This window comes from Pundamilia nyererei, unplaced genomic scaffold, assembly GCF_000239375.1.
Source record: "Pundamilia nyererei isolate P.nyererei 1_Seehausen unplaced genomic scaffold, PunNye1.0 scaffold00262, whole genome shotgun sequence".
In the NCBI taxonomy this organism is placed as follows: Eukaryota; Metazoa; Chordata; class Actinopteri; order Cichliformes; family Cichlidae; genus Pundamilia; species Pundamilia nyererei.
The window spans coordinates 623,710-637,895 of NW_005187663.1; the positions used below are offsets into that span (position 1 = coordinate 623,710).

At 40.6% G+C, this 14,186-nt stretch overlaps 1 protein-coding gene across 1 annotated transcript in view; it reads right to left on the reverse strand.

Annotated features, from left to right (window-relative positions):
* Nucleotides 1-1,295: 1,295 nt before the first annotated feature.
* The window catches only part of LOC102198666 (mitogen-activated protein kinase kinase kinase 7-like), a 26,449-nt gene continuing 13,558 nt past the window's right edge, over nt 1,296-14,186 (reverse strand). Inside the window, exons 8-14 of the mRNA XM_005750118.2 lie at nt 13,592-13,722; nt 10,078-10,162; nt 9,801-9,931; nt 9,560-9,698; nt 7,370-7,416; nt 3,408-3,523; nt 1,296-2,600 (exon numbers count right to left, since the gene is read on the reverse strand). Of these exons, the coding sequence (XP_005750175.1) occupies nt 2,441-2,600; nt 3,408-3,523; nt 7,370-7,416; nt 9,560-9,698; nt 9,801-9,931; nt 10,078-10,162; nt 13,592-13,722 (809 nt within the window). The 3' untranslated portion in view covers nt 1,296-2,440. The remainder of the gene's footprint in view (nt 2,601-3,407; nt 3,524-7,369; nt 7,417-9,559; nt 9,699-9,800; nt 9,932-10,077; nt 10,163-13,591; nt 13,723-14,186) is intronic.

The following is a 14,186-nucleotide window of genomic DNA, read 5'->3' on the forward strand; positions in this document are numbered from 1 at the left end:
AGTTGAGCAGCAGAGATTAATATTAATTGCACCCATTCGTTAAAAACAACAAAAAACAAAAAAACAAAAAAAACTTGCCAAATCTTCTCTGCCAATGTTAAACAGCTTTTTCTGCTACTGACTTTTATTTTGAGCCTCTGTTGACAGTTGGATGCCTGACTATTTCCTCCTTAGCAGCACCTGTGAACATGGACCCTGCTACAACGGTAAGTTGTTGTCTGAAGCACGTCACATTTGACTGGATAGGGCCCGTGGCATAGGGCAACTTCAAGCTGGTGTTCCAAAGCTGTTATCATGACTGATCATGCTCTTAAGAGTTTCAGAAACCTGTGTCTGAAATTGAAACATCAACATTTTTTAATATGATGTACCTATGGTATTTAATCTTTTTCCATTCAATTTTATTTATATAGTTTCAAATCACAACAGTAGTCTCTGCAAGGCAGTTAATCCTGTGGCAGATGACCTTCTGCCTGATAGACTGCAAAGACCCAAACAGGACCACTTTGATTTAAACATGACTGAACTCAGGACAAATAGATTCAAACAAAACAATGGCCAAAAATATGTAAATATAAATCTGTTTCCCTTCTTTCTCACTTCCAGCAAGAGGAATGTTTACATTTTGTCGTAAAATGTTGCCAGATTTAACTGACTGCAAATTAACATAGGTGGACGGATATCGGCTGAAAAGCTAAAATGGTATTAAGTCACAACACTTGCTGGCTGTTTACTCATTTATTGCAGACTTAGAGGTCTGCTACAAGATCAGATGAAAGCATCATGTTGACAAACATTAGTACAAAAGAGAACAGAAATAATCTTACAGGAGGAACTAAGTTTTACTCATTGTTGCAACTCTAAAAGACTGCTCCAATCCAACTGTACACTTTTATTTTTATGTCTGACTACACTGCCTTATTTGTAATGGAGTATTATCTTATTGTATTATTAAGAATTTTACATTCCTCTCTGCCAGCTGATGGAAGAGTTTGCTGCTGAACCATAAGCTGAGTAACCACAATCAATAATGTCTTGATGCATGCTCAATCATCCAGGTAAGTAAATGTCCAAAAGTTGATTCTGTTCATCTGGACGTTTTCAGTGGGAGAAACGTTTCGTCACTCATCCAAGTGACTTCTTCAGTCTCAGCTGACTGCAGGTTTCCAATCTTATAAACAGTACATTTGCATAATGACTGAAACCAGCCCACTGAAGGAACAATGGGAGGTCAGTTCTTTCATCATAATTATGCAAATAATTCATCAGTGGTCTTTGATCAGTGGGCCTTGATCAATGAGAATTCTCATGACCATTATCATGCAAATGATAAAATCAAATAAAATTGGACCGTCAACAGTTACTGCAACTATGACAAAGTTCCTGTTGTCCGAAAGTATCTTATAAGACACGGGAATACCGGGATCCTTCAAAGCAGCTTGCCTCAAAGAATGTTACACATCACATCATAAATCCATACACTGCATGCACAATTACTAGGCAAGTGGGTATTTTGGCCATATCATAATTTTATGCATATTTTCCAACTTCAAGCTGTATAAACTTAATGTTGCATATCAGGTGATGTGTATTTGCGTGATGAGTGAGGGTGTGGCCTAAGGAGACCGACACTATATAAAGGTGTGCATAATTTTCAGGCAGCTTCTCTTCCTCAGGCAAAATGGGCCAAAAAAAGAGATCTAAAGGACTCTGAAAAGCCCCATTGAGAACCTGTGGGCCCTGTACACCTCGCTGAACAGTGTCTTGGAGGCTGTGGCTGCTGCTGCACAAAACATTAATCATCAACAGATCAAGACACTGACAGACTCCATGAATGGAAGGCTTGTGAGTTATTGAAAAGAAGGGTGGCTATATTAGTCCCTGATTATCATTATTATTATTTTGGACATGTCAGAAATGTTTATATGTAAATTTTGAGTCGTTTTATTATTCTCACTTTAACAGATGGAAATAAACAGGTGAGATGGAAAAATGTTTGTTTTGTTCATTTAGTTGCATAATAATTCTGCACAATAATAGTTGCCTAATAATTGTGCTCATATATATATTCTCTGATGAAAGACAAAACCTCACTTTTACTGTCTTAAACATTCAGATTTAGAGCACTGTAGCTGTTCAATAATAAAATTAATCCTCAGAAATACACCTTGCCTAATAATTGTACACACAGTGTGGTTCATTAACAAAGAACATCAACTTATAATTCAGCTTTACTTTAAAGGCTTTAATTCCAAATTAGCAACTTTCCCTTTAATATTATCTTGATGTACCTTATGTAGTTAGCAGAGTCTCATTTTCTAAGATAACGGGCTTTTCTGCCAGTGATTGTTCTCTTCTTTCAAAAGGGGAGCGATCACAGTAAAAACAACAGTGGTGTGGACTGCTTGCTGCAACCCATCATTTTGTTCCAGCTGTGCTATTAGTTCTGGCTCTTCATCAGGCTCAGTTTACTCCTCAGGCCCTGGCAGTAGGCTGATAGGCTGCTGTTGTCCTCCAGCAGATTGCTGCGCTCTTGGATGAGTCGAAACGAGGCCTGCTGTTCTATTTCATCCTGCTCCAGTTCAGTCATTAGCTCCTTCCTACATAGAGGGTGCAATGACATGCATAAAGTAAGATCCAAAAAGTATTTAGACAATGCAGTTTTTGTAATTTTGCTTCAGTGCACCACAGTGGACATTCTCTCTGCTGCTGCCTGCTGGTGAGAAACAAATGAACTCAGAATCTCACTTTCTTGCTTGTCTTGTGGACAACTGGACTGAAAATTAGTGGCAACAGGAGAGATGAATCCAAATTAGATTTTTTTTTGTTCAAATCACTGTGAATACAGTGGAATTTAAGAGAGAGTTACAACAGGGCGTGTCTGTAGCCAACTGTAAAACACGAAGGTTGTCACGGCTTTTCAGCTGGTGTTTTAAGATCATGTCAGAGAATGATGAACAGACAGATTTTAATCCACCATGCAATCATTCTGGAAACTAACTGACTGGCAGCAGTTTCAATTTTCAACATGACAATGACCCCAAACACACTGCCAGTGCAGTAAAAGCATACATGGATAGAACAACACACAATCTAACACTGTCAACCATGGATTGGCCTCCCCAGAGACCAGACCGCAACATTATTCAAGCAGCATGGGCTCATATTAACATACTACGTATTTTATTGGTTGAGCCCACATGCTAGGATTCACATAAATCATTTTAAGATTTTTGTCCATTGGCCTGAAGACCTAAACCCAATAGGAAGTCCACCATTTTTAACTGAAGATTAAATGTTGGCATTGATTTTTCCATTTCCAGGTGCCTGATTAAATCATGCACTCTTATCACACATCTTAAGATGTTCACAGTTCTGCTTAAGTTAATATTGTGCATGTGACTTACTTTTTCTGAACAAGGAGAGCAATCTCTGACTGGACTTTGAGGTACTCCTGAGCCATCCTGATATGCTGCTCAAACACAGCCATGGACTCTTTGGAGTTTGGACAAGGAGCCAGAGGCTGAAAACACAGGGACACGCTGTGGTTAATGCAACACTCTACATATGCAGACTTCAGCATAACAGCTGGATGAGAATACTACTATAATGCTCAAAAAAATTAAATTAAATTAAATTAAATTGAAAGAAAGAAACAGTTTTTAATCAGAATACAACATCAAGTCAGTTAAACTTCTAGAATATTGAACTTGTCAGTTTAGTAGCAGAGGGGGTTGTTACTCAGTATCAGCTGTTTTGGTGTTTATGGAGTTAATAATAGGTGCAGTAAAGGGGCAACAATGAGACAACCCTCAAATGGTTTGAATGAATGGTTTTACAGGTTTCCCTCCTCATATTATCTCTTTTTTTCACTAGTTTTACATTTGGCTGAGTTCAGTGTCACTACTAATTGCATGAGGCAATACCTGGACCCTACTAAGTTGCACAGGTAGTACAACTCCCAAAGTATGTCTAGCAATACATGCAATTTGCAGAAGGTTTGCTGGGTCTCCCAGCAGTCTCAAGAGCATGGAGAAGATTCCAGGAGACAGGCAGTTACTCTAGGAGAGTTAAATAGGGCCATAGAAGGTCCATAACCCATCAGCAGGACTGGTGTCTGCTCCTTTGTCCAAGGAGGAACAGGATGAGCACTGCCAGTCTTACAAAATGACCTTTAGCAAGCCACTGGTGCAAATTTCTATGACCAAACAATCACAGACTTCATGAGGGTGGTCTGACGTCCTCTAGTGGGCTCTACGCTCACTGCCCAGCACTGCGGAGCGTAATAAGCATTTGCCACACAATAACAGAAATGGTAGGTCCTCCACTAGCATCCTGTGCATTTCACAGATAGAAGCAGGTTCAGCCTGACCACATCAGGCAGGCGCAGACTTATTATCAAACCCTGTGCCTATTGATGCAGGTCATTCAGTCTCTGTAGAGCTGTAGTGAGAGCTAGATTTCATATCGCCAGCAGTAACTCAGACTCATTTCCAGTGGATGTTGGCTTTCTCTCATTTCCATTCATAATCTTTATATATTTTTCCAGGTAAGTGGTTCTGTTGGCTTTACTGAGTGGTGGCCTGCAGCTTGCACCGGGGTGGTTTACAGCTGACTGTGAATCAGTGTGGATAAAAATTAGCACCTCTAAGTCCAATACCGTGATTTTCCGGTAGAAAGAGCAGTGTGGCCAATTCAGACTGACAATCAATTGCTGTGGAGTAGAGTTTGTTAAGCAAATTTATCAGACCATCACCAAGTGAAGTTCATTCAATTAAATCTTATTTATAAAGAGATAATTCACAGTCACCTCAAGGTGTTTGAGATACAGTGTGATTTATACCACGGCTGCCCTTAATTAACAATATTGGTTGTGGTGGGGTGCGGCCTGTGGCTCAGCTGCAGGGGAGGGCTGGAGCAGTGGATTCAGGATGTGGTGTCAGGGGAGGCTGACACACACCTGATCTCCATCAGCAAAACACACCTCCCCTTTAAGGATGGTGCTGGGACCAGAGGGGTGGGTGTGTGTGAGTGTGTGAAGAGCAGCTGAAATGCTGCTTGTGCTATGACAAAGTGGGAAATGAAACCTTACAAATAAAAGATACCAGAACGTGCAGATCATGGGTGTGGGTCCTCATTCTGGCACATGGTAATTACCATAATCTTTTTTTTTCTTTTTTACAGCTAGATGGATTGGTGCAGCATCTGAAGTAACGTATGGATGCATGCTCAATCATCCACGTAGCGTTTTCAGTGGGAGAAACGATTCATCACTTATCCAGGTGACTTCTTCAGTCTCAGCTGACTGCAGGTTTCCACAACCTTATAAACAGTACATTTGCATAATGACTGAAACCAGCCCACTGAAGGAACAATGGGCTGTTACGTCAGCTCCTTGATCATTAATTTGGAAATTGTCATGACCACCAATCAATAAGCATGAGTCCCATCACAAAGAGTTGGGAAATAGCTGCAATCACAGCATTGTAAGTTGGTGACAGATGTACCCTTAGGCCCCCTCCTCGATTCAGAGATGGTCTTTCCCTTTTCATGTAAATGGCCTCCTTGACTCTGCCCTCAAACCAGCGTTCCTCCCTGTCCAGGATGTTACATCCTCATCATTGAAAGAATGTCCACTGGCCTGTAGGTGTGAATAGACTGCAGAGTCCTGGCCTGACGAGGTGGCTCTTCTGTGTTGTGCCATCCTCTTAGCCAGAGGTTGTTTGGTTTCCCCGATGTATAAATCCTGGCAATCCTCCTGCTCTTAACAGCGTACACTATGTTACTCTGTTTGTGTCGGGGGACCCGATCCTTGGTGTGGACCAGTGTTTGGCGCAGTGTGTTTTGGGGTTTAAAAGCCACAGAGACCCGGTGTTTAGAAAAAATGCATCTCAACTGCTCCGATACTCCTGACACGTACGGGATCACTACAGGTTTTCTCTTAGTCAGAGGTTGTATTTTTCTCCTGGATCATCTGCAGCTTTCTTTGGGAGCCTTCCCAGCTTTGACAAAAGTCCAGCTGGGATAACCACATTTACTCAGGACCTTCTTGATGTTCTTCTGCTTCTCTGGCCGCTGTGTCAGTGGGGATGGTGTTCACTCTGTGTTGTAGCGTCCTGATGACGCCCACTTTGTGCTCCAGTGGATGATGAGAGTCAAACCTTAAATACTGATCCGTATGTGTAGGTTTACTGTACACATCAGTTTTAGATGTCGCCCATTACTGATGGAAATCTCACAGTCTAAGAAGGCTAACCTGCCACTTTTCATATCCTCCCTTTGATGTCTTGGTCCACCAAGTTAATGTGATCAGTGAATTGTGGAACGTCCTGAGATTTGATTTTCACCCAGGTATCATCCACATACCTGAACCAATGACTTGGTGTTCCAGGGTAGAATGAAGACACAGTTCAAACACACTTGGTGGATGCTGAGAGCGGTCCTGTTGCTGAGGTTGGGGTTATCCTGTAATCTCTTACGGACTACCTCCAACGCTTCCATGACTGGGATGCAAGTGAAGAGAGATGTAACGTCGTACGAGACCATTGTTTCATCTGCCTCCATAATGACATCTCTCACCTTCTCAACAAACTCCAAGGTGTTCTGGATGTGGTGTTCAGATACCAACAGATTGAGAATCGAAGCCAGAAACTTTGAGATGTTATAGGTGACTGAGTTGATCATGCAGACAATCGGTCTTAAAGGTGCACCCTGTTTATGTATCTTCAGTAAACCATACAGACTTGGTGTAGATTCCCCTGGATACAGCCAGTCTGGTCAGTGGCACTGTCCTGTCCTAACTGCTTCAGGCAATCTACCACCCTCTTCCTGGGTCTCATTTCAGGGGCTCATGGTTAAGAAGCAGCTGAGTGCGAAAGTGAAGTTTTAGTGGTTGATCTATGACCCCATCCTCACCTGTGGTCATAAGCACAGGTAGTGACTAAAAGAATGAGACTACAGATACAAATGGCAGAAATAAATGGTGTTCAGGTGGTTCAGGTCTTTGACGAGGATGCCTCCATAGTAAGTCGGAGTAGTGGCCAAAAATGGCTGCATGTCCAGAATTTCAAACATATTCACATTTTACTTATTTAGGCAAACATAAGAAATAGAAACATCACATTTTAGTATTGCATACATTTTAAATTTCAAAATATATATTTTGCTGAATTTAGCAGATCTTCTACATTACTTATAATTTAGAGTTCTCATACTTACAAAACAATAACTAATACATGCATAAACACTAAATGTAAGTGTGTGGGTATATGTCCTCACCTAGAAAAGTCAGAGAAAACTGTAATCCAATACCATGGTGAACTACAGCTATGTTTTTGTGTTTTTAAGCACAATAAAAATATCATCTTACCTGCAACTGATAATCCAGTTTCAGATAGCCATCTACTCCATTGGTAGCTAAAGACACACACACACACACACACACACACACACACACACACACACACACACACACACACACACACACACACACACACTTTTACTTTTCAAACACAAATCCAAACACTGGCAGTGAACCATCTAATGCTACTGTGGTCAGACTAATGCATGCACTGAGCCACATCTGTGACTGAACTAGAAAATAAGTGTTATGAGGTGCTAGGTTTTACCAAAGAAGACAAACAAGGAGTATATCACTAGGCACTGATCAGGTATTACACAGATTAGGCATAACATTATGACCACCTGCCTATTATTGTGTTGGTTTGTCTGTGTAGGTTCTCTGTCATCCAGGTCATGGTAGTCAAAGGAAGTTGGGCTGTATGGAGTGGCAGGGAGAGGTAGTACCTCTGATAAGGGGACATGTCATGCTCCTTGGAGCAGTTTGTCCTTTGAGTAGTTACTTCCTTGTTGGTACTCTCACCTGTGGCTCCTCGCAGCTATTTGAATTCAATAGCATGCAACAGTGGCCACACCCTGGCAAAAGCTTCAAATGTCTGGTCAAACCAGGTAAGGGTAGCCAATGAGTCGGAAACCACTGCTGGGTCTGAAACCCTTAGTGAACCACCCACACTCACACATACAGTAAAGTCCTGTGGAGATGGGTACATGATGAAGCAGCAAGTGCGGATACACTGGGAGCTGTAGCCACAACCCAACATGTAGGCGACCCAGGGTATTAGATGACTCTCACTGGACCCAAGCAGCAGTGGAGTTGAGCAGTCCCCTGGGTATCTGAGCAACAGCAGGTATCTGCATATCTTTGACAGCGGCTAGGTACTGTCCATTTGAAAGAGCCAAGAGCTTTAATTTCCACTTCCTCTATGTAAAGGTTGGCTACAACAGGTGACACTGGAGATCCAACATTTTTCACACCTCGGCTCACGTGATGAAGCACACGAGTGGATCACGAACCCTAAGGGACAGCCCCCAATAGGTTTAAATACCCTGCACTCTGCACCATTTGGATGAAATCACTGGACCCATTATCAGACCCAGTAGGTCCCTGGGTTCTTCCTGGTAGGTTTTTCTGAGTATTTGGTGAAGGCATTCGACCCCATCTCCAAGGGTTACTTTGGGAGCATGGGGTATCATGCCTATTGATGCAGGTCATTCAGCCTCTGTAGAGCTGTAGTGACAGCTTGATTCATATCGCCAGCAGCAAGTCAGACTCATTTCCAGTGGATGTTGGCTTTCTCCATTTCCATTCATAATCTTTATGGAAACAATTTATAGGTGCAACCAAGAGGTGGCTGCACCATTTGGTTTTAGAACTGAAGAAGCCTGTTGGAGAGATGAAACATCTTCACGAAACTTTAACAAGTCCAGTTGCTTTCTTTCCAAGCTCCTTAGACATTGTGTTGGTTTCGCTTTTGCTGCCAAAACAGCCCTGACCCATCGAGGCATGCACTCCATCAAGCCATTCAATTCTGAAAGTATGCTGTTGTATCAGGCATCAAAATGTTAGCAACATTTAAGCACTGTAAGCAGCAAAGTGAGACCTCCAAACTCACTTAAATCCATACGCTTGCTCCAGTTATCCTGCTTCTAACACATCACCTTTTTAGGATAAAATGTTCACTTGCTCCCTAAAATATCCCACCCTCCAACAGGTGCTATAATGAAGAGAAAATCATTGTTTTTCACTTCACCTGTTGGTGGTCAGAATGCTATGCATTAATCATGTCTCATACAATTTATAAACGCAGGTTGCTAACCAAACAGCTAGTGTTAGACAGTAACTTCACCCTCTCATCCAAATATAGTAATTTGAGCTTTTAAAAGTCTAACACAGCATGAGCTATTTTGATGTTTTAAAATGTAGAGTTAAAAACCAATGAGTTATAGAACATTGATGGCAAAACGGAAATAGAAAACAATCTAAAAACTGTCTGTATACAGAGAAACAAATTAGTTTACCACAGTCTTTAAATTTGGCAGACGTCTTGTAAACCTTGCTTCAGGTCAACAGAAGTTACTATCTTCTAATATGACTGCAATGTGTCCACGGCGGGGCGGGTACAGTATTTACTCAGACACATATATTTTAAAGGTTGAATTGATGATTATTTTGCAGGAAAATAATATTGTGTGAATCTACCTGTGGAGCTGAATGTCATCTTCAGTTCTGACTGGCTAGAGTTGATTGGAGAACTGCTCGAGTGGGTTGAGTTTTGGGAAGGCCCTGGTTGAGTGTCCACACCTGAGGTCCTGGGCAGACCAGTACGCGATGCAGGACTCTGGGATTTGAAAATCATAAAATAATAAAAAAAAATCATAAAACAGGTTAAAAGCAAAACACTGTGAAGAAGTGTGATCACTGTGTGATTATGTTCTATTACCTTTGAGGGCTTGAACTGAAGTGGAAATTTGGACTCGGGACTTTTCAGGGTTTCCTCTCTACCAACTGAGTTTGTGTGTTCTATATCGTCATCACTCCGGCTACAGTTGATAGTGCAGTCAGCATACGAGTCTGAGCAGAAATAAAGAAATCATTTGTGATAATATTAATGATTTAACATGGAATGATTTCAATTCCATCTATTATAAAAAAAGTTAGCAGAGACTGAAATAGCTGTTGAAGTGATCATGCATTAGTAGAAGCTGTAGCATGGTTACCCGTGCTTGTGGCTGACGAAGAGCCACTTCTGCTGGCTGACGACTGATGAGGAAGATCCAGTGGTTCATCGGAACCTGGAAAGTACTGGAAGATGCACACATAGCACCCTGCATTTTTAAAGAACTCTTTCTAGGCCAGTGTTTCTCAGCCTTTTGGAGTCACGGCACATACTTCACATTAGAAAAATCACACGCCACACCACCAAACAAAAATGTCACAAAAAGCATTCCGATAATTTTTCCCTGCGCACCAGGTATAAGCAGAATTGGCTCGGTTTGCCCCCAGTATACCCTTTTTGCTTTCTTCTGACCACTACTCATGCTAGAGCCTTCATCTGGGTAGGAGTTTTCTCCAGGACCAGGTCAGACTGACTACTTTTTCCTTTCTTTTTTAAAAATTCTTAAATTTAAAAATTTCTTTTTTAAAATATTTTTTTTATTGTGCGTCAAGAATGTAATACAAAGATATACATGTAACAAAGTCACAATGCTTCTTTTATATGCATACCCCACCCCAAGAACATCTTGGACACCAATCCAGAGGAAAAAATTAAAAAATAAATTTAAATGAGGTACATCAAAATTCACTATATTTAAAGATGTGCACTTAAAAGGCAATAGTTTGCACAAAACTAATCGCCATTACAACAATGAGGGTATACGGTAGCTGCCAAGCGAGTATCAGATGGGTACGGTTTTAATTTTCTCTAAATGTTTTAGCAATGTATCCCAAACGGCAAAGAATCTCTCCTTCGACCCCTTGAGAGTACAGCTTTATATATTGTGACAGGTCACTGAACCACAGAGCCACTTTGGGTGGCATTTGTGACTTCCAATGCAATAATATCTTTCTGCGCGCAAGCAGTGTAGTGAAAGCGATTATGTTTTTGTATCTTTTCCTTAATGTTCTATGTCCTCTATCTGTAGCACCAGATATACCCATGACTACATTGGGTTGACGCTCAGCATTCAATGCTTCAGACAGTGTTTTGAAAATTGTTGAGCAGTAGGCTTTTAAAGTTGGACATGACCAAAACATATGTGTTAAATCTGCAGAAGGATTTCTACATCTCTCACAGCTTGCATCTATGTTTGGAAATATTTTGGCCAGTCTTGCCTTAGAGTAATGAATGTGGTGAAGAATCTTGAACTGTATGATGTTTAATTTGGCACAAGAAGTGCTGTTGTTTACTCTTAAAAGAGCGCTCTCCCAGGTCTCCTGCTCCAAGTCCACCCCCAGCTCATCCTCCCAGTCCGCTCTGATCTTTGCCATTGTTATATTCTTAAAGGAGGCTATACAATTACCGATCCTAGAGATAAGACCTTTAGGCTTAAATGTGAGTTTCAACAGATCATCAACACCAGTAAATGGTGTTATATTTGGAAAGTTGGGGTTATACTGCTGAGGGAGGTCAAATTTTTGTGACAAATCCTGAAAACTTGCCAATACACCGTCTATGTACATGTCAGAAAAATTGTGGATGCCTTGTCTCTGCAAAAGAGCAAATTCAGAGTCTAATCTGGCAGGAGGGAAAAGATGATTATTATGAATAGGGCTCAAATGGAGAAGATTTTTAAACCCAAAGTTCTTTTAAAATTGAGCCCATATTTTGAGGGTGTTAAGAACTATAAGACTGTCGGTGTACAGCCGTGAGGAAACTGGAAGGCTGCAGGTGACCAAGGCTCTAAGGGAGGTGGAAATGTAAGACGCCGCTTCAATTTGGCACCAATCTTCATCTGGGGTGTGGAGCCAATAAATTATTTTTTGAACATTTGAGGCCCAGTATTAATGGCCGAAATTTGGAAAGGCTAAACCACCTAGGTCTTTAGGCCTCTGTAACTGATCCAGGCGTATTCTAGTTTTTTTCCCATCCCATATAAATGAGCTTTATCAATTGGGTCAATTGTTAACTCACCATCATCTTTTCGTATTTGTGGGATTTGTTGTGCGGCTGAGTGGCATTTAAGTTGATGTGCTAATAAACGTCCGGCTTTATCGCCATGCTCATATACATAACCTCATGACTTTAACAGAAGACGTTCGGTTTTTTCAGTTGATAGCAAATTATACTGTATTTGGAGGTCTAGCTTCCTTTTGTAAAGCTCAGGAGAGGGAGAGACAGAGTACTGAGCACCTACCATAGAAATGGTTCTTGCCTATTTCAATTCATTTTGTGTTTTCTAAACGAATATGAGATGATTTCTCCCCTGATTACAGCCTTTAGTGTCTCCCACAAGAGAGAAGGTGAAACATTATCTTTTTGGTTAAAAATTAGAAAGTCATCTATTTTTTTTTTAATATCATTTCACAGAAACCCTCCTCTGCCAGGAGAGTCTTGTCTAACTTCCAGGGCGGGCGTTCTGATTGGTAGAGAGAAAAGTACAGGGGCATGATCTGACTCTACAATGGATAAATATTCAGTACTCATATAGTCTATTCTACTATATGAATGATGTACATTAGAAAAAAAAAGAAAATGACTTTGTGGAAATAAAAACCGCCAGGGGTCAACAAAACCTATTTGGGCCATAAAAACAGATAATATCTTGGCTTTTTTGGAGAGATTTGTAGGTTTAGAGCTGGAACGGTCAAGTGTTACATTCATCACACAGTTCAAGTCTCCACCAAAAATCAGCTGTTTTGAGTTCATATCTGGAATTAATGATATTACTTTGCCAATAAACTTATAATCATCCCAGTTCGGGGCATAAATATTTATCAGAACCGGACTGACTACTTTTTCTTTCAAATATTTATCTATTGTTATTAGGCGCTGATTGTCTCACAGCATGACTATTATGTAATTTCTTCTTCGTCTTCTGTTTTACTGGCAGTTGGCAACCGATGTAATTTGAGCAGGTAGTTGTACTGCCCTCTAGTGGAAGAGAATGCAATTGTTCTGCCCGTTACTCATGCTGCTGGCTTAGAGTAGTAATCAGGTGGAACCAGATAATCTTCCACGGCACAACTATATGCTGTGGCACAGTGGTTGGGAAACACTGCTCTAGGTTCATCTGATTTATAAAACCTTCTCAAAAGATCATTTGTTTAATTGTTTCTAGATATAGTTCCAATTTGTCATGTCATTACTTTTAATTGTTTTACTATATTTCTTTTTACGCACAAAAACAGTTACATTGGCACTTGAGTTTTTAATGTGGCTAAGTATCTTTGACAGTTTATTATCAGACTCCTCCAGGGAAGTCGGTCCCAAATGTCAGATTCATTTTGATGGTACAAAACAAAACAGAAAAAAGTGAAAATTTCAGCCTTTAATCTTTTTAGATCACTCTGTTTAAAGCACACGCCTCAGATTTCAGTGTGCAGAAAAAATTCAAAACAATGAGGGCTGAGCAGGAGACTCATGGTGATTTGAGATGGAGTGAACCACATCATAAAAAACCCTAAATTTGACTGAATTTCTGAGAAAACAAATGCTATAATTCATTTCTTTACTGTACACACAAACTGAAATAAAATGATAATTCGTGGTTCCATGTAGTGGCACTATACCTTCATTAGATGATTCATAGTGTTTTTGACCTCATTCATTGATGGCCTCTGGCTGGGTTCTTTGTCCCAGCAGCGTGTCATCAGAGTCTCTATGGGTTCTGGAAGGTCTTTGATCAGAGGAGGTCGAGTACCTGTCGTAGTAACCAGTCAGCCAGAAGAGAACAATGGTTTCCATTATCACCATTGTGAACAAAACTTCGTATTATGTCAAGAGAAAAGACCTCATTCGGTGTGTACACACAAATGTCTCGTAAATCGTCGACAAACATTTCACTCACATATTTAATTCAGCATTATTTTTGTGAATTTGTTCGTGCTCTACAAACAAATTTAGAAGTTTCTCAGACCAGACTGTGAACACGAATAGATGATGAAAATTATGATGGTGAAAAAATTACTTGAAGACTGCAGTTACAGAGAGATTTCTGGATGAATGAAAACAACAAAAAAATGGTAAAGCAATATCAGAATGGTAGTTGCCTTTTTTTGCATACTCTTTTTAATAATCAGAATCAGAATACTTTATTCATCCCGAGGGAAATTAGGGTTACAGCAGGCAGCACGCTAATGGCGCATGCGCACTTACAAAGGAACC